Source organism: Dendropsophus ebraccatus, chromosome 15 (genome assembly GCF_027789765.1).
Source record: "Dendropsophus ebraccatus isolate aDenEbr1 chromosome 15, aDenEbr1.pat, whole genome shotgun sequence".
Taxonomy (NCBI): domain Eukaryota; kingdom Metazoa; phylum Chordata; class Amphibia; order Anura; family Hylidae; genus Dendropsophus; species Dendropsophus ebraccatus.
In genome coordinates, this window is record NC_091468.1 from 10,918,574 (window position 1) to 10,939,796 (window position 21,223).

The 21,223-nt window shown below is 39.1% G+C and overlaps 1 protein-coding gene across 11 annotated transcripts in view; it reads left to right on the top strand.

Annotated features, from left to right (window-relative positions):
- Positions 1–19,252, top strand: part of ESRRG (estrogen related receptor gamma) — a 608,539-nt gene extending 589,287 nt beyond the window's left edge. For all 11 annotated transcript variants that reach the window (XM_069954516.1, XM_069954522.1, XM_069954526.1 and 8 more), the window contains 2 exons: positions 11,919–12,188; positions 15,360–19,252. In XM_069954516.1, the coding sequence (XP_069810617.1) occupies positions 11,919–12,188; positions 15,360–15,604 (515 nt within the window). In that variant the 3' untranslated portion in view covers positions 15,605–19,252. The remainder of the gene's footprint in view (positions 1–11,918; positions 12,189–15,359) is intronic.
- Positions 19,253–21,223: the final 1,971 nt, after the last annotated feature.

A 21,223-nucleotide genomic window follows, 5' to 3' on the forward strand; every position in this document is an offset into this window, starting at 1 on the left:
ATCCGGGCAGATCAAAGACCACTCATGTACATGACTGCATAACAGCTACATTCAAGTTTCAGTATTGTGGCATCCATTGGAATCTATGGGTCTAGACTGATGCTCACAAAACAAAGTAATCCATTTATCTTGCATTGCTTCTTCACTTGGCATCATGGGTAAGAACCTGTGTATATTCCACATAGTCTACTCATAAAAAGTATGTATAGCACCAAAAGTTTCACCTTCAACTATAAATTTTTTATCACAAATGGGGTATTCCAACGTCTTTCAAGTATGTGGACTGCTCTTCATCAAGGAGTAAGTGTTACTCCATGATGAAGAACACTCTTCATGCTTGAAACACGTTGACTATATTCTTGTGTATTGGAACTTTCAGCAAAGAAGTATTCCCACCCTAGCCTACTTAAGTTTCTGCTTTCTCACAGGGACATGTGAAAAGTTTTTATCGGTTGGGGTCTTGCTGCTGAGACCCCCACCAATCAGAAGAAGGAGCATGGAGAGGCGATTGGTAGCAAATGACACTCCTCGCCTCTATGGAGCCACAGGATGGAGATGATTGACAGCAGGGAAGAGAAACAAGTTACCGCATGCTTCTCCCCGCCTATTTTCCTGATTGGTGGAGGTCTCAGCAGGAAGACGCCAACTGAACTGTCCAAAGTTTTTCTAAATGGCAAGTAAACTTTAAGGTAGCAAAGTTCATGAGTGAGTCTTCTTCAATCTCACAATTCTATTACGAGGAAAGATAATGCAGTCCTATGTAAAACCACATCTAAGTATCACAATGACCTACACTGAAGAAAAACACATACGTGAGGACCCTAAATGACAAACAGAGCTCTGCTTCATCTATTTCCTTCAATCATCTTATTTATATACAGTGTCCTTTATACAAATCTGTATTGTATTCATAGGAAATATTCCAACAAAACGTATCCCTCCGATATACAGTTCCAGACACTCACACATTTGTGTTGATGTCCCCCATTTAAAATCAAAGTCGGTTCCAACTCTGCTGTGCAATTCCCTCTGGTCATAGCTGATTTGCGCTGTTTGCTTTGTAAGATTTGTAATCTCCATATGAGGCAGTGTTTATGAATATACCCACTACTGGGTCAACTGCGAAGCCTCTCTGTCTCTAGCACTGCCAAGTCATTATAGCCTGGCTTTTATACCTTCAGGGGTAAGACAGTCATTTTCTCATCAAAAAAGTAGCAATTCTTTAACCCATCCGTCCATCTGGTAACATATCAGAATTTCTGGTGTAATTTATTGTGTCTTTTAATATCTCCTCTAAGAGAAGAAGGGGGAAAAAATTAGAAAACATTTGTAATATTGTCCTTATATTATTATTAATTATATTATTATTAAAATGTTAAACAATAATGATGCATATTATTATTATTATTATTATTATTATTATTATTATTATTATTATTACTATTATTATTATTATTATTATTATTATTACTATTATTATTATTATTTTGACTAGTAGTGTTGTTGTTGTTATATATACTGTATTTTAGTTATCAGGAATAATAATAATAATAATAATAATAATAATAATAATAATAATAATAATAATTAGAGATAAGCGAACCAGGTCGAGGTTCGGGTTCCTATCAACCTGGACCATGGGCATTTGACTCTCCGCCGTCTTCCTGTTCTGTGGGGAAGGTTGAGACAGCCCAAGTCCTTCCTGGAGAACAGGACTATAGCCTAGATCATAGGCTGTATCCCCGTTTTCCAGGCGGGTCTCGGACAGTCTCCACCTTCCCTATGGAATGGGAAGGCAGCAGGAGTCAAATGCCGATGGTTGGGGTTGGTTGGAACTTGAACCTCAACACGGTTTGCTCATCAATAATAATATTCATGTACAGACAGCAAGGGGGGAACGAGGAGACAGCTCACTTGCTCTTTAATATCAGGCCATATAAGAGAGCCCTAATATTGCAAGACACTTATAGTCACAATCTCTGATCCTGCATGGGTAATAGGAACAGTTTCTGTTCCTATTGGTCACCTGGCCAAGAGTATAGTGACCTCATCAGACAGGTAGTGTGATATCACCTAATGCTCAACCAAATTATTGACTAATTCTAGCGATAAACTTTAAGCAGCTGTGGGTCAAATGCTCAGTTGGCCAATAGCTATTCCTCCAAAACCGGTCAACTCTTTGCCAATCTCTTGGGCATGTTGAAAGTTAACATGCTTCACCCTTCTTTCTACATCAGGGGAAGAATCAGGACCTACCCATATACAGTAGATGGTGTGCCAACCCATCCAGAATTTGGATGGCCAACCATTCACCTACTGTTTATGGCCTCCGTAACACTCAATGGAATTCCCCACTGGCCCAATCATCCAGGTGTGGAAGCAGATGAGTCTCTTAGGACCCTTGGGAGCTGCCCGGTCATCCCACCATCCAGTCCGCGCCTATATAATAGCATGCACTTGGGTTGGACGTGTCAGGAAACATTAAAATCATAGATATTTGTAAGTGAAATGATGATGTGAACAGCTTTTTTATTTCATGGTATACCTGGTAAAAGTCATTCGGCAGCACTAGTACATGAATGGCATTCTCAATTATCCCCTCCGTGCGCTGTGTTTCATTAACACTTTGTGAAATCGCTGAAATGAAAGGTCACTACGTGAGCGAGCGGCCAGCATCTTGCTATTTGTTAATGCCCAATTTACGGCTTTTAAATTGTTGCAGAACACACTTAGTATTGCTGAATGAATCTTGTGCCTCAACTACTCCTGACAAGTGAATATTTGTTTAGTGGGAATCTATTGTCCTTAATGGATTGAGAGGGACATGTACTGTGAACGCCGCGTTGCGTGGTTTCACCGAGATGAAAGTGATGTACAGCTTAGAGCAAACAAGAGATCGGTGTGTAGTGATGTAATAACCGGCCAAAGCTCTGTAAATACGGGCAGAAAATATCAAATATCAATCTATATTCTTTTTAAACGCTTTAAGATATAGACTGTGGCTTATCAAATGAAAGACATAAAATACAATGTATAAAAATATAGGAAAAGTTAACACAGGCAGAGAGGGGTTGTTTCTCCGGCCATTCCATCCATTACTTTCTGTAAAGTGCAAGGGGGAGCTAATGCTGGTGCCCTGATAACCATATGGGACCCAAATATGTTCTGAATTTCCCCATTTCCATTGGTCTGATATGACTCTCACATGCGTTTGACAGAACAGACTATATACTATAAGCTTGGTAACAGTCCAACAAGTTGGTTTTAACATTGTTTTCGCCTGCCTATTTTAAATAACTAGGATCCTTCTAGTCAACTAGTAAACAAATATTTTTCCCTACGTGTTTCTTCTGAACAACTACATATAATTAGCATCATCAGGGGATATAAGTAAAAATGATAAAATAATTTTTATTAGCATTGTGGCATCATGGCATCATGGCATCATAGCTTAGAACGGATTAAAAGAAGGGTTTTATGACCTCGGTGGAGGCCCATTAAGCTTCTCCATAATTCCTTGCCACCAGATCTAACTCAACCAATCTTGAGGGACCATAGGATTGACCAACTGATGACTTATAGGCCCTATAAGACAGCACAGTCAAAAAACCCTGTCACTTTGTGGGGATATAGCTAGGCTAGATAAAACATCTGATGACTTTTCAGGGCAGTGGGGCACCTTCGATTCCGATCGAATGTATTTGGACCAGATTGAATCTGATGGCCAATTCGACCATCAGTAATAGTGAGTTCACTCATTTCTAAAAGTAAGCTTAAAGGATAAGTCTGGGGTCGGACTTGTTTTTTGACATGCCAGGCCTGCTCAGCCAGTGAGCGGCCGAGGCGGGACCCTGTTATGGCCACTGGCTGGCTGAGCAGGCCTGACATGTCACGTCTAGAGATGATCGAACGTCAGGAACTCGAACTCGAACCTCCTTGAACCTTCAGCATTTGACTCCCGCTGCCTTCCCGTTCCGTGGGGAAGGTGGAGACTGCCCGAGTACCGCCTGGAAAACAGGGATACAGCCTAGGTACAGCCTAGGATGTTCGATCATCTCTAGTCATGTCCCTAGACATGTCACAGCCACTGCATGACTCTTTGTAGGTCTGATCCTATGATGGGAATGTGAGGATAGCTAAATAATAGGATTTATCCTTCAACAAGCCAATGAAAAGGAAAAAGACACTGAAGAGTCAGGACAAATGCAGCCACTAGCTTACATCTATTAGATATTATCATAAAATAAGACAAATAGCACCACTTATATACATAGGTCACATCTAGTACTGCAGCTCAATGCAATATAATCGTTAGGACTGAGCTACGACACTGGACATGACCAATACACAAAATTGGCATTATTTCTGCAAAAAGAAAACCAATTCTTTATTAACTAACCTCAAACAACCCCTGTGAGACTTCATCTATTTTCCCTCATTTTTTTTTATAAACTCTAGTAAAACCAATAGAACCATGGCACGGTAATGATCACCACCTGGTCCCTGAAATGAGCAATTTTTTTTGGCAAAAACGTAAAATGTTTGCACGGCGGCATAGATTACGCGAAAAGAGAGGAAAGGAATGTGCAATTTTTCTATCCTTAAGCGTGATACTGATAGGTATGCGGTGTTGACACAACAGTGCAATGAGTCATTAGAGTATAATTAGCATTCAGCAATGACGGCTTCTGTTTGAGGAATGTCTAATGTGTCAGCTTTTAGACACACAAACAGCAGTCAAAGCATCAAAACAGACCCATCATTGGCCTCCTTGGCTGATTGTAGCAGGCATCTCAGTCGGATGAAATCGCTGAGAGCCAGCGCTGGCTTACAAGTAGCATTTAGGGAATGCCTAAGAGGGGTTAAATTCATATGCCTTTATTGCAGCCTATTTCTGTCAACGCTCGGCTGTGAAAACAAACATTCATGCCTTGTGAAGTGAGAGTGTATTTTTGAAGGCTAGCCGTCAGATATTTTTTGTCCTTCACACTTTTCTATGCTTAGCCTTTTTTGTTAAGTTGACTGCAAAGTGCATCAGTTCGCTTGGCGAAAGAGAGAGAGAGAAAAAAAAAATGATAATAATAATAAAAGGAAAAACTAGTTGACAGCTGCCTATAGCGCTGTTGTCAAGCACATGGGCTCCTAGTGCAAAATGGCAGAAGAGCTGGTAGACAACCCTTTGAGTGCCAGGCCGGATATATGTTCTTTTCAAATATTTATATATATATATATATATATATATATTTAAGGCAGCATTTCCACATTTCTTCCTCTCTATCCGTACAATGTTGCCAGGATTTTAGAAATGGGGGTCATTTGAACTAACACGGCCAAAGTGGTGCTATGAATGAGATATTATGGGTGTTTTTTTCAGGATTAGGAAAAGAGGTCTGATATATTTTTTTCTAGAAACAGCACCACTCTTGTCCATAGGTTGTGTAAGGTATTACAGCTCAGCTCTGTCCAATTAAATGAGCAGTGTCCAACATAGCCCAAGGATAACAGTCATACAGACTCCTAAGGACTAGGGATGAGTGAATTTACAGTAGGAACGAAGAGAAGCGCTTTGTTTGGATTGGCCAACAGCCTGTCAGGCTGTTGGCTTTGAAGTCTGTGCCGTTCTGTGCCGCTCCTCCCCGGGTGACGAGAAAAGATGGATCCAGTGCTGGGAAACTTCTTCCAGTTTCCCAGGACTGGATACAGCTTTTCCCAGTACCTGGGGAGGAACGGTAGGTAGCGGCATGGACTTCAAAGCCAGCAGCCTGGCGAGCTGCCGGTCAATCCCAACGAAGCGTTTTGCTTCGTTCCTACTGTAAATTCACTCATCCCTAGTAAAAACGCCTGATATTCTTTCCGTGCTCATTCAAGACTAAAATTAATAATTTTCACATATCATATTTAAGTAAACCCAAGTTTAGCTGTAAAGTAAAACTGAATTTTATGGATCAGCCATTGACTGGTTCAGTCTGGCCAAATTAGTTGCTCCAGTTGCCCGGAAAAAAAAAAGATACAAGGCTAGGAGACCTCAGATTATCTTCGTGGACTTCTCCAGGCAACTGCAGCACTTCGAAAGTGACACTAATATAACCAGACTAAACTAATGGAGGGGTGATCCATTAGATTGGGTTTAGCTAAGCTAGCTACAGTTTCGCTCACCTCCGATTATGAGTTTATAGAGGGAGGTCCTCTCTTCAGGAATGGACATGGTCTGACTCTGAAGGACTGGTCATGCCCTAAATTACACAGACAGCCCATTGATATGAGTGGACATTGTGTAGTACCTAATCTCCCCTGTGGAGGCGCTGCAGGGAAACTTACAGCTGATTGCTGGGTTTCCCGCCAATGGGACACTTTCTGACCATTTTACTGTAGTAAGCCCCTTCTAACATGTAGGAATTGTGTAAAGCGTAGAACCCCTTTAAGTAACTTGAAATTATTGACCAGTCTAGATTGCTGAAGCCATTGATTTTGGTGGTGTCAGTAGTGATTTTTTGGATTGACGATTCATTTGGCACTGTGTGATGAAATCCATTTATTTGATGCATGTCCTATGTAAAGCAATGTGTGAGCATGTGATGGAATATAATAGAGATATAGGGACATTCGCAGTGCACACTCGAGCATTGACATGCAAAAATGAAAATGACTTTATAATTAAAGAACAATTCCCTCTACGTAGTAAAGATCTGAGCAGAGCACATAATGGGAGGCTCATTATATGAAATATTCATAGGACGGCTTAAATATTGACCAAGACTTTTCTCTGACATATTGATCTATTAGCATTCCTTTTAATTAAACTATGTATATTTTGCCCACAAGTAGACCTATTGCTCCTGCTCTCATATGAAGGATCAACAAGTACGCTGTCTTGGGGGTGGGGGGTTTTGGCAGTTTTTAAGACCTTAATGATTTTAATAGAAACTGTGTAATGTCTCATTTCACCTGTGGGGGCACTGTAGCGTAACTGAACACCTGCTGTTGGTTTCCCTCGTAACATTTGCAGATCAGCTTATCATATAACATACTGTAGGTGGACATCCCTTTCATGTTAACCCTCCTTCTACTTTGATTTAAGTTGGTAAAACGGTGGAGACTATTACAGTATCTCATATTAATGAAATTCTTAAGTTTTTTTTTCTTAAAGTCTCACTGTCGGTTAATTTTTTTTTGCAGAAATCAATAGTACTGGCGATTTTAAGAAACTTTGTAATTGCGTTTGTTAGCCGAAAAATGCATTTTTTATCATGAAAAAGAAGTTTGAACCCCCCCCCCCCCCCCGTCTTCATAGTTCTCTTGTGGAGAGCGGAGGGGTTGAGGGGGATGGGGCACCAAAACAGGACAACAAAGAGTAAATTTACAGCTACATCACCGGGCTATCTCCTCTGAAGTCAGCACTAACCTCTCTGACCTCTGAATACCGGCTTTTACACAGCTCCCACTGAGTAATCCTTTGTTCTCTGCTCTCTGCTGGTGACTAATCTCCCTCCTTCCTCCTCCCTCTCCATAGAACAGACAGGGCTTGACTGATGTAAAAGAGTCAATATTTTCTGATAATGAGCAGTGAATGAGAGAGAGGAGGGAGGGGGGGGGGGGACCTGTGGAAAGTCTTTGTGAATGCAGATAATGGCATATTTGCCTAATAAACCCAATTACAAACTTTTTTAAAATCGCCTATGCTATTGATTTCTGCAACAACAACAACAACAACAAAAATACGACAGTGACACTTTAAGAAAATTCTTACACTTTGTATTTTTGTTGGCTATATCCACCGACAATCTGCCCGAAATATTGTTAGACAAAGGGAAAAAACTTACAGCAACAAAAGTCTAACCCTTCCACTGGAGGTATTCAGCATGAGCATATACAGCAGATGGAGGGCTCAAATACTATGTATTGGGTGAGCCTTATGGTCAGGGTGCTATTCACACTCTTGACTTTTAGGTTATAAATACAGGTAACAACATTATACTACTAAAACGACACAAAAAGTTTCAGCCTTCGTGGAACCCTAGGGAGCTCCAGTACACGTGTCTCTTTTTGTGCCAAAATTTATCACCTTTCGCTTAATTAAACCCAGACAATCTTTCCGAAAGATTGTGAGACCTGAGAGAAGGAGAAGAGGAAAAAAAACCTGTTAATTTGTAAATGGCAGGGACAAAGGGGATTGTGGAGAAACTTTAGCGTTTCTATGCACGTAAACGTCAATGGAGTGTCTTCTCCATCATCAGCACTAAATTCACATTGATGCTTCTTTTCTTCTCCGTATTGATCCTTCCATGAGAACGTAGATTTGTATCTGTTAATTAATGCGTCCTGAAACAGCGTTTGTATTAATCAGGCAGATAAGAAAAATTGGATGCCTGCACCCTCGTGACAACTATAAAAGTGCTGGCCCTGATAAAATCATGAATGGACCTCAATAAAAAAGTTCCTCCTTCCATTCAATAACCTAATCATCCCACTTTTAATTATGCGGTAGAAAGATGTGGGGAGATTGGGAATGTGTAAATCTAATTATTTACTAACAGCAGTGCCCGGGAGGGGAGAGTAGACTGTCACCGGAAGGTGCTGTAGGCTATATTCTCTGTCCATCTGCTGCTGCAGCCGAATAGGAGAGGGGAAAAAAAAATAAAAAAAATCTCGGTTCTACGGGGGAAGCGTCGTATTGAGAGCTAATTGAACGAGCATTCTTTTTCTTTGCACTTGCAGAAACTAATATTTGTAAGGAAGAAAGCGCTTTATGATTTGTGGCAAAGTATATAGAATACAAGGTGAACTGGTGGCTCACAATCACGTCCAATAAATGTATGCGGGGAATCTGTCGGGGATTGTATAAAATCTAATTTTAGTTTACGGAAACAATATAAAAGGGTGTTTTTGTTTTTCTTCTTGTCTACGGCTTATGCCTTGGAAATGGGAAACAAAAATCGTGACTTGCACTTTCTTGAATGGAGAAGGTATGGAGTGATGGGTACATAGAAAAGAAATACTAATCTTGGGTCGCTATAGGGATAATACATTGCAAATTAGGAACTTCAGTAAAAAAAACAATTGATGTAAATAGGAAATCAAAAATAGCAGGATGGTTAATCTTATGGCTACAGGTGTCTATAACTTAGATTCATTGGTTACTGTACTGTGTAATGGTGGATAGAAAGTGTTGTAGATTCTTAATGGGTGTAACTATAGGGGTTGCAAAGGTTAGAGACACAACCAGGCTTGGGTGCCTAATGGAACCCAATGGTTTATAATATTTTTGGTGGGGCATTGTAGTTGGGGGCCCTGGAATCACTTTTGAATCAGATGCTTTAGAGGGGTTTAAAATGACTCAAAATATGGTAAAATAAAAAATAAATGCTACTGTTCCGATACATCCTGGGTCCCTCATTGTTCTCTGGTATCTCAGATGGTCACTGGTCACAACAGTAACCCCTACAACCAGTATGTTGCGTTAAGCTGGCCACACACTTTTGATAACCATTGCCCAACATTTTCCCAACCTCCCCATGTTCGTGAATGTTTAGCACTGCCAAACTTTCATGTGTTCTCTATGGGAGGGGGTTAAACCATGGCTAAAAGGCTTTGGGGCCACCTTATTTTTCTAGGAACAAAAAGTTTTGGTAGTAAAAATCCAACACATCCAACCCTTCTCTCCACCAAGATCATCTGTCAGAGAAGAGTTGGGAAGCAACCATACTGAAATCTGTCGAATTTAGTCTAAGGTGTATGGGTACCTTTAAGAGGGACAAGTTAATAAAGAGCATCAGAATAATAGTAAAGGGAATTGGTAAGGTGAAAACACCTTTTTTTTTAACCATGTTCTGAGCTAGATAAACTCTTAAAGTTACTATGTCGGGGCTACAGATGTTGCTCATAAGTTGCCCAGTAGGTGACATATCTTAGGACCCAATGGCCCATCTACCCTATAGTAGGAGGCAATAATCCTAATGGCACATAATAAAGTATTGAGTTTACATAAGGTGTCTAAAGTTACCCCCACAGGGGCCGAAAAAAACATCATTCACATAGAACAGGAGTACTTTATGTTGGTTGAGTAGAGGCACAGTGTTACGCAACAATATACCCTTTGCATAGACGGACGGCAGACATGTGGTTGTTGTATCTTTAAGTAATAAGGGTTATTGAGGCATGAGGTACATAGTGCCTCATAGCTGCTTCCTCTCCCAATGACAGGTTATCTCCCTCCTATCATTTTTATGCCTTTTAATACCCTATTTGTATGGTTTCTTGTACAGTTTGTATCTCTTTAGTACAGAATTGAAAAAGATGCGCCTGGATGCTAGCAAGGCTTCTTTCTCTGTAGGTTCTCCCTCTCACAAAGCGCTCAATATAAGCTCCAGACATGTCTTAAGACCCCCTTAAGAAAATCACTTCTAATCCCCTTTGATGATTTTATTAAGTCGTTGTCATTGTTAGGTGCCAACTGGCAAACTTATGTACTTTACCAACAGGCCAAGGAATTATTTCCTACAGTATATATTTGTATTGCCGCCGAAGTGATTGAGAAAATTAACAGTCTGGTTTAATGACTGTAACATCTATTAACTCCCTATCGAAAAGTCATGTAAATGAGCACATTACCGCTCAACATCACACATTTCCCCAGAACAACTGCTATTCCACATATGTTATGTTAACAGTGTATTTACCAGCCGTGATTCACATAAACGTACTGTAGAGATCTCAGAGAGATACAGAGGAAGACCCAGCATAGATAGATAGAATGATGGCTGGATATTATAGATGGAAGTTATAGTATAAATGGATATAAAATATAGATTACGGCAGATAGATAGATAGATAGATAGATAGATAGATAGATAGATAGATAGATATACTATAAAAATAAAGAGCAGCACTCCAAAAGTAACCTGTGGTGCCAGCGGTAAATCCAGACCAAGGATTTCAGTAGCTAGTCCAAGAGTATAAATCCCGCAGCACACAAAAAAGTAAGTGTAAAAAAGTGTAATTTATTCCATCAGTGTAGAAAACATGCAGCAAAAGTGACGCGACGTTTCGATGATCTCCATCATCATTTTCAAGCTTGAAAATGATGATGGAGATCATCGAAACGTCGCGTCACTTTTGCTGCATGTTTTCTACACTGATGGAATAAATTACACTTTTTTACACTTACTTTTTTGTGTGCTGCGGGATTTATACTCTTGGACTAGATAGATAGATAGATAGATAGATAATAGATAGATAGATAGATAGATAGATAGATAGAATGATGAATAGTCCGCAGCACTCCAAAGGTAAGGTAATTCATCATTTTATACATCTGTACCCGTGGTTGGGGAATCTGCTGGCACCAACTGACGCTACTAAGTAGTGCTGCTCTGATATCCTACTAATAGATAGATAGATAGATAGATAGATAGATAGATAGATAGGAGATAGATAGGAGATAGATAGATAGATAGATAGATAGATAGATAGATAGATAGATAGATAGGAGATAGATAGATAGATAGATAGATAGATAGATAGATAGATAATAGGAGAGAGATAGATAGGAGATAGATAGATAGATAGATAGATAGATAGATAGATAGATAGGAGATAGATAGATAGATAGGAGATAGATAGATAGGAGATAGATAGATAGATAGATAGATAGATGGAATAAATAGATGATAGATAGATAGATAGATAGATAGATAGATAGATGAAATAAATAGATGATAGATAGATAGATAGATAGATAGATAGATAGATAGGAGATAGATAGATAGATAGGAGATAGATAGGAGATAGATAGATAGATAGATAGATAGATAGATAGATAGATAGATTTGAGAGAGTAGAGTAAATAAATCCTTTTGATTTAATGTTGGTGGAAATGTGATTCTACTTCTAACAATTGTTATTTTTCCTCCCTATTCCAGGATTCTCCACCTTGTCTCTTGCTGATCAGATGAGTCTCCTACAGAGCGCATGGATGGAGATCTTGCTACTAGGCATAGTATACCGATCTCTCTCATTCGAGGATGAATTGGTCTATGCCGAAGACTACATCATGGATGAAGACCAGTCAAAATTGGCGGGTTTGCTGGAATTGAATAACGCCATCTTGCAACTTGTCAAGAAATACAAGAGCATGAAACTGGAGAAGGAAGAATTCGTGACTCTCAAAGCTATAGCACTTGCTAATTCAGGTTGGTTAAAGTCCTTGTTTTGTCATCACTTTTGCAGATCTTTGGTCTCAGCTTATCTCTAGGTCCAGACTTCAGGCCCTATTACACCAAGCGATTATCAGCCGTATTCGGACGATTATCGTATGATAATCGTTTGGTGTAATACCTACTGTTAAACGGCAACGATCAGCCAACATTAACGATGTCGGCTGATCCTTGTCTTTCAACATATTGCAAATTTTTAAAACGACAATGACGGTCTGCTGCCATCGCTCTGTGTAATAGTTCCTGCAATGGCCACTAAATGGGGATATTAGTATAATATTTGCAATCATGTAATTTAATGGATAACCGTGTATTACCTGGCTAGATGGAGTCCTACATAGTGAAAGCTATTCTTCCTTAAGCCCCAGGGCGGGGCAATATTGAGGAGCAAAAGAGCACTGCCAACGCACGTTTGCCCCTCATTCCCTGCTCACTGCTGGTGCCATTACACGCATTGGCAGCAAGCAGGTGAGTACAGGGGGGGCTGCAGAGAGGTGGTGGGGGGGGTTGCCTGGATGATCGCTAGATCATCCGGGAAGCCCATAGAAGATAGCAGCGGTCTGCTGCCGCCACTCCTATTCCACGGAGGGATGGCAGCAGATCACCGCTATCCTGGTCGTTTGTCTTTCAACATGTTGAAAGACAAATGACAGCAACGATCAGCCGACATCGTCCATGTCGGCTGATCGTTGTCTTCTATTAGATGATTATTGGCCAACAATCGTTTAGTGTAATGGGGCCTTTAGAGTTCCCCTTATTAGCTTATCAAGGGAAGTCCTAAACAGTGCCAAACCTCTAAATAACATCATCCATCCGCTCTAATAGAGCATATAAACAAGCAAGTGTCCTGTCCCATGTTAATTTGTTGCTCAACCATCTAGACCAAGAACTACAAAAAGACAAACTCACTCCAGGTGATCAATCTAAGAAAAGAAAGCTGCTGGGTCTATCGACGCCATAGAGACACTTGGTAGAACGCTCAACTCAACCTTGCGGATAGGAAGGGTTAACAAAGCATGTAGCTACCTGAAGCAGTCATGGGTATGAGTGAAGTAAAAATCACTGGGCTTTTAGCCTCACTTCTCCTAATGCTTTTCCTATGTCCCTTTAAGCCCCTTTTAGCATTTACATATAGTTGCCTATAGATCGGTGTTTAATGACATGCTGATCGGTAGATACCTGTATGTCGATAACATGCTCTGATGCCGTGTACCATTGACAGGCATGCCGTGCCCCTCCATCTGCTTTTGTTGTGACCCTTTCTTTGAACTTTATCTTGGTTTCTGGCCAGTAGTTTTCCCTTTAATTACAAGAAGGAAACTGTCAATAAAATCTGTTAAATGGGATGCAATGAGCGGCTTCAATGGGTAGACGGCTATTTGTTCAAATTCTGAAGCATTCAAAGTATTGACAGTTTGTTTTCTGGGGCCATATGCGACGATCAATCTCAGGCTGGGCTCAGCCGCTCTGAAAAATGAAAAACCAGATTGCTATTGCTTACTTGTGGATGACGACTTGTGATTTGGCGCGGCTCAAGTGAAATGAGACCTTCTGCCCAAATTGCCCCCCTGAGAGACACGACATGCGTGACCGGTTTTAGAATTTTTTTTTTTTCCCCCTAATTGATTTTGCAATTAGCAGTTTGCAATATTGTTGCTGTGACTTTAAATGGGGACAATAATGTTGTCCTGTTTAGATTGTAGAGATCTTCATAGCGGTCTCTGTTTGTAGCAGAAGCATCATGGCTGTTATTCAAGCACTCATCTTGCCATGGCTAAGCGAATAGGATCTACTGCAGTCGACTGGCAAGGGATTGATTTAACATCGTTTTAAAGATGTAGCAGAGTTGCATTGTTTAATATGTCCCATGTAACGTGACAAAGTCCACACCATGGAGTTGTTACTTCCATATAAGCAATTCTTCAAGCGGAGAATGTCTCCATAATATGGCGTCCAATGGAACCAGCCATTTGTATAGTATGCATTAGTATGAAATGTCTAGTAGTTTATGGGCATTGTATTATAGCTGAAGAGTCAGAAATGGTAATGATCCATATGCATAGGACCTCAGGAGGATTATGCAGTATAAATCTAAAAATAACATCATGGATTGTGCCATATTCCAAACTCTGCTAAATCTATACCAGTATTATGTTTGATGTCATAGAGTTAATTGTTTCAGACTGTCAGAATGTTTTGTGGTCTTTCTAGGTGTTAGGGTATGTCCACACTACGGAATTCTCGCAGATAACTTGCCGCGGATTCTGTTGCTTGCCCACCCGCGCTCCCGATTGAAGTTCCACCAGTCCCATAGACTCCATTCTATGGTCAGATACGGATTCCATATGTTCATTCTTCGGGTGGACAGCAGAATCTGACTGATCATAAAATGGAGTCTATGGGACCGGTAGAGATTGAAGCAAGAGCTCACGGGGATGGGCGGTGGAATCCGCGACAAGTTATCCACAAGAATTCCGTAGTGTGGACATCACCTATATCTTCAATAGTTTCCATTCCCTTACACATTTACCCGTACAGTGGAGTAAACTTCTGCCAGTCTCCTCCAGTGATCACTTATCTCCAATGACAACAAAAATTCAATGTCTGATCCATCCTGCCTCCAAGAGCATCTGTTGATGAAGAAACAGCAAATCCATACTATGATGAGCTGGTTGTCTGGTCCCAACAAAGTTGATGGGTTTGGTCATTTTGTTAAGCTAGCCTTTTTTTTTTTTCCTTTAACCTAGTCAGCCATCAAATGGTTTTGGTGGTCTCTCGCCTCTCTCTGACAGTGTCGAGGTAGAGAAGAATCATGCAGTTTTATTTCAACATGCCTGATCCTTTCCCAGGCATGTGGTAGCACTCTATGCTCTTCTCTCCATTGAAAACTCAAGCATGTTTGGCTAGGCATGTGCATAGGCATGGATAGGTTGGGAGAGACCAAGCATGTATAGCCTTCTATATTCATATAGGTTGTATGGGGTTCATATGGGTTTAAATTGGTTGTATGTATTTCTCTAGTTTCATAAATTTTTACTAAATGACTTGTTTTTCGTTTTGTTATTTTTTTTCAAGTTTTTATAGCTTTTTTTAAAAATGTATGTTAATGATGAATATTGAAAGATTTTTTTCTGTTTTTTTTTTTAGACTCCATGCATATAGAAGATGTTGAAGCCGTTCAAAAACTTCAAGACGTCTTACATGAGGCCCTGCAGGATTACGAAGCTGGACAACACATCGAAGACCCCCGCCGGGCCGGCAAGTTGCTGATGACTTTGCCACTGCTTCGACAAACGTCCACCAAGGCAGTCCAGCACTTCTACAACATCAAACTGGAGGGGAAAGTTCCTATGCATAAACTTTTTTTGGAAATGCTTGAGGCCAAGGTCTGACTAAAAGAAGGTTTGGTGGCCTGGCAGCACCACTGATTAAAAAAAAAAATTTAAATTAAAAAAAAAATAAAAATAAGGGAAATTACGTCTAATTATTATGGCAAATAATGTACTGAATCAAAAGCAAGTGACTGCACCGACGTAAGTAGCAGCAAGACTGGAGTAGCTTTCGACTTTTCATTCTGCGTTGTACTTGTGCAGATATTTTCCTCTCCCGGTTTTTTTTTGCTGCTGAACTTAAGATAAAGAGTAAAAAAAAAAAAATGTAAAAAGTCTTTAAATAAGAGAAATGGAAGCCAGCCCTGCCAAAGGACAGAAATCCATAGGATGCCACTGAATTTAGTATGGACCACAAGGCCCCCAAAAAACAGACTGGAATCCATGACAAAAAATATCATATCCTGCATAAATTTTACAAAAAGTGACTGCACTTTCAGGATTCCTTGGGAGCAATCTCTAATTTGACACCCTGAGCGACACGTCATTGGCTGCCTCATCTGGTTTTCTTTTCCATCTAGACCACCCGGCCATTCAAATCCTTTGTTTTTTGAAGTCTTCCAAAAAAAGTTCTCGGTTAGGTACTATGTGACTTTTTTCAGGGAATAGTTTTAAGCTTTATTCATTCATGCAATATTAATTAACAAATATTATTAATTTAAATAAAATAAAATGATAATATAATGCAAAACCGCATATGGGTTCGAGCAACGATGAACAATACACAAGGACATCGAAAAAATTCCTTAAAAGGAGTTTTTTTTTTTAATTGTAACAATTACAAATGTTTCTTTTTTTTGTTCTTGTTATAAAATGGAGATTATTTTGTACCAGCTTTATCACTTTTCAGCCATTTACTGATTATTCTGTGGATATTTCTCTTATTCAAGCAATAGTGGAAGGATGGTGCATATTACCACGGATGCAATTAATGTTGTGTGCCACTCTGGTTCAAAAAAAACATACAAAAAAATCCACTTTCTTATTCTGTAAAGCCTAGCCTACCTGTTGTGTTGAAGACGATATTAGATTACACCTGCAATGTATATAAATAGTCTTATCTGCTTACGATTCCCCATGAGGACGCTTGGAAAACTGCTATGGTGTCTTAAAAATAGCTAAACTAGGATATAAAAATTGTACAAAAAAAATCACTATGTAAAATAATATATTATTATTGCAGGTAATGCAACGTCCAGCAATAAACTCTCTGGAAAAAAACTAAATATATACATATGTATGTATGTATATATATAATCAGCTGAGTTGAAAAAATAATATAAGAAATTGTCATTTTTTTTTTCTTTTTGAATTAATTTTTTACCTTTTTTATGGATAGCTAAAGCAGTCAGTGTGGTTTTTCGACCCTTATTGTTGCTGCATGATCTCTGTTTCCGTATGAGACTGTTAAAAGGTGTAATCTAATGTAACCCCACACCTACCCTGCTGACCAATTTTTCCATCTACCTACAATACGTCTACATGCTCTGCCAATAAATCAGTGTTAATAGTTGCTCCCTGTATCATGTGAACGCCCATATTATATGTACACAAATGTGATTAAAACTGTAATCTTAATTGACAAAAAAAATCATAGTTCAGCTTTTCAATGTTTCCCGTTTGCTGTGCTTTTTACCAAACTTTTTTATTTCTTTTCTTTTTTTTTTTTTTTAATTTGACAGTTGCATTTTCAAAAAAAAGAAAAAAAAAGAAAGAAAAAGAAAACCTTGTTGTCTTGTTCTCCTTGTGGCTGTTCGATTCTTGTGATGTGCGCTTTTTTAGACACAGGGTAGAATTAGAGGCAATATTGGATGTACAATTCCTCCGGAGCCTACAGTAGTTTAATCTGTGGTTTCCTTGGTCATATAAGTCTTCAGAAAAAAAAAAATACTACACCTTGGCAGATCAAAACTCCAATTGAGAAAATACGCAAGAAATCTTGTGGCTTTCGAACAAACAAACAAAAAAATATATATATGTGTAAAAAATATAAAAAAAATTAAAAATATAAACTGAAAAAAAAAAAGACTTTTTAAATGGTTCTTAAAAGAACACCAAATATATCTTCTACTTCTACATTTAACTAAGCTCAGTTTTCAAGTGCTGTAAATATGGCTTCTTCTTCTGGATCATCCACTGTTAATAACGCGCTCTGTGTTGTTGCAAACCATTTGATTTTTTAATTTTTTTTTGGCGCAAAAAAAAAAAAAAATCCAGACACTATTGCTACTCTCTGTGCTTTATACAGAATACAACGGGTTGATGAAACACAGCAGCCTGATCCTATAAGTACTGTGTATCTACCATTAGCTATATAAGGATTATATTGTAGATTGTGGTTTCTCAGTAGAGAAGTGACTGTAGTGTGGTTTTAGATTACTCATCATTAGCAATTCATTCAGATGGCGAGTACCTTTAAATATAGCTCTGATAGGTATTCAGAAATTGGCGCGTCCCTGTACAAGTAGGTAAAATTTGACTACTCCTTGGAGGAAAAAAAAAATTAAAATGGTGCTGATTGAATGAGATTATTTATTTCTTAACTTTTATTTTATTTTACTATTTTAGGGTTTAACCACATATAGAAATTTATAGGTATGAGAAAACAATCAACACAGCTTAGCTGTACGCATCTATTTTACTGTGTTGGGGTATAGCGGCGTACTCCAAATGTGTATTTCCAAGCAAGCCGACGAGATTAGAATTACAAATTTGAAAAAAAAATCGGGAAATTTTAATGCACTAATTTAGGCCTTGTTCGGTATTATGGTCATTCAATTTAGACGCTAGATAACACTGCCGTGTTCGTTAAAAGGAAGGAAAATCGGCTAAACAGTTGAATATTGAATAATTCTGCATTTTATTTCAGTGAATTTATTTAGTGAACTGAACAGGCAAACCTATTATTTTATAATAAAATCTTGTGTGGATGGTGTTTATTTATATTTCTCTTACTATGGCATTAATAGCTTGAGGTGCAAGAAAATATAAAGGGTGTATGATTAAAAAAAATGTAAATTATTATTTAGATTTATAATTTAATTTTTAAATTATTTGTTTGTTTTATTTAAAGAAATATGATTATGTGTCTGTGAAGAGTCGCACTCGATATCTCAATCAAATTGGAAAGTTGTATTTATGAGACTATTTTACATTTAAAGGATATAAAAAAAATAAAAAAGTATAAAAACGGTAAACTGCTATTTTTCTTAAGGAGAAAATGGGAAATGGCGAGTGTATTTAGTGATTTACTACTCTTGGTTTACCTTGGAAAACATTCGATCACAGGATTGTTGAAGGAACAAAAAAGTTTAAAAAAAAATAAAATTATAAAGGAAAAAAATATTATGAGATGATTATAATACTCCAGGAGTTGCAACGTAACCACTATCACAAATAAAACCATGTCTATAGTTATCGATGGGCTTCACATCTGTAATACAATCAACTGTATATTTTTGTGCTGTGTATCATACATGTGCTCCAGAAATATGTCCATTTGTGTAAATGTATTTATTTTATATTGTATATATTGTTAAATGCAAAAAGGAGACATGATTCTGTAACTTCAATCAGTTCAGATGTGTAAGTCAAATTATTATGCCTTTCAGGATGATGGTAGAGCAATATTAAAAAAAAGCTTCCACTTTTTGAATGTTTCGCGTTGTTTTTCTTGTTTTTTTGTCTGAGTTATTTTTAATAACTGATGGTGAGCAGTTATTCTTCCCGACCTATCCGTATACAGTGGTTCTTCAAGCTCCAATATTCATTGGTTCCAGGACGACCATTGTATGTTGAATATATTGTATCTTGAGACCAAAACACTATGGAGAACTGGTGATCACACTCTAATGTAGAGAGGCGCTACTAGACAGACAATGACTGTATGCACCTCACTAATACTTGAGTTTTACCAGTAAAATGGCCACTTTTGTTGGTAAACCATCTACATATTCACATGTGCCGCAGATCTTGACTGTCTGTAGCAGTGTATGTTGAGTCTGGTCTTGAGTTAGGACAGTTGGCTAAACCCACTGAAGTTGATGTGTTTGGCCCACTTTAGTCTAAGCTGTGCAGGCACTTAATCAAGTCAAACTAGTAAAACTGCCATTGGTGAGACGTGATCATAGTCTTATCTGTTAGAGAGGCAGTCAATGTGGTTACCATTAGAGATAATCGAACAGCACTAATTTTCAGGTTAGTTCGAACTCGAACCATCGGCATTTGACTCCCGCTGCCTTCCCGTTCCATGTGGAAGGTGGAGACAGTCCGAGTACCGCCTGGAAAACAAAGATACAGTCTAGGTAATAGGCTGTATCCCTGTTTTCCAGGCGGTACTCGGGCTGTCTCCACCTTCCCACAGAACAGGAAGGCAGTGGGAGTCAAATGCCGATGGTTCGAGTTCGAACGAACCTAAAACTTAGCGCTGTTCAATCATCTCTAGTTGCCGTGGGGCATTAGAAGAGAGCGAGCACATTGGTTGTCTCCATTTTGTGGCAAGTAAGAACCTATATAAGGATGTGGTCTGAACAGGTTCTGTAATGTAGGGCGAAGGCTACAACTAGTCCTTTTATTGTAAAACCTTAGGGCCCTATTAGATGGTCCAATGCTCAAGCGTTGATCTTGGAGATCGGCACTCCTTTACAGAGCCCATTACAAGGCTAAAGCACCCGACAGGGAGGGCCGTATGAATGATAGGTAGACAGTTTGTGAGTCCCTTTGCTGTGATCATCCATCAGCCACACATCCCTTATTAAATAGGGAGGTGTCCCACCAACAGCCAATGATTTTTTTGATGGGTTAAAATGACCAAGTCAGCCCACAAACAAGCATTTGCTCATTTGTCAGCTTTTTGCTGGCCCTATTAAACAGCTGTTAATCGCCCTATTTAGATCAAGATATTTCCAATTATTTTAAAACTCACATTTTTGTGGTCTAGATGAAGCTGTAGAAAACAAGAAAGCCAAAAACATTCATAAAAATGGGACAGTAGACCTCATGGTGGTGTCCTGATGGTTAGGGGTTTGGTAATTTCCAGCAAAACCTGAAAGCCATCAAGTTTTGTTTATGGTCCCCCATTCTTTATGTATGTCACTACTTGAGCCCATCTTCAGAACCCAAGAGTTGTGCACACACATCTTCCAGAGCAAATATCCCATTGCAGCATCTGGATATTCCAGCTCCATAACAAGTTTTCCTGTAAAGCCCAATTTTTACCTGCAACAAAACACCATTTACAAAAATAGCTTTAGCATTAGTCCTAGCCTATGTCCTATAATACTCCCTTGCAGTCAGGCTGGGACCACTTGCCCACTTTCTCAAGGCAATATCTACATCAGTATTTGTAAGCCAAACAAAAATACTGGCATGCACAAGTGGCCTTATTCACAGAGGCAAAACCTGTAGGTTCCTGTCCAATATCTAAAAGGACTCCAATTCTACTATATGCCTATAAGAGAAGATGCATTCCCTTTAAATATGAGAGTGCCCCCATCTTTCCTTCCCCAGCTCGGTTCAGCTTGCCCTTTGTACAGTACCTGTCCTATTCTGAAAGGTGCACTGGTGCAATGTCTGAGAGTTGATGGTGACCTCTGGTTTCCTGCTTCCGACATCCTTGGTTGC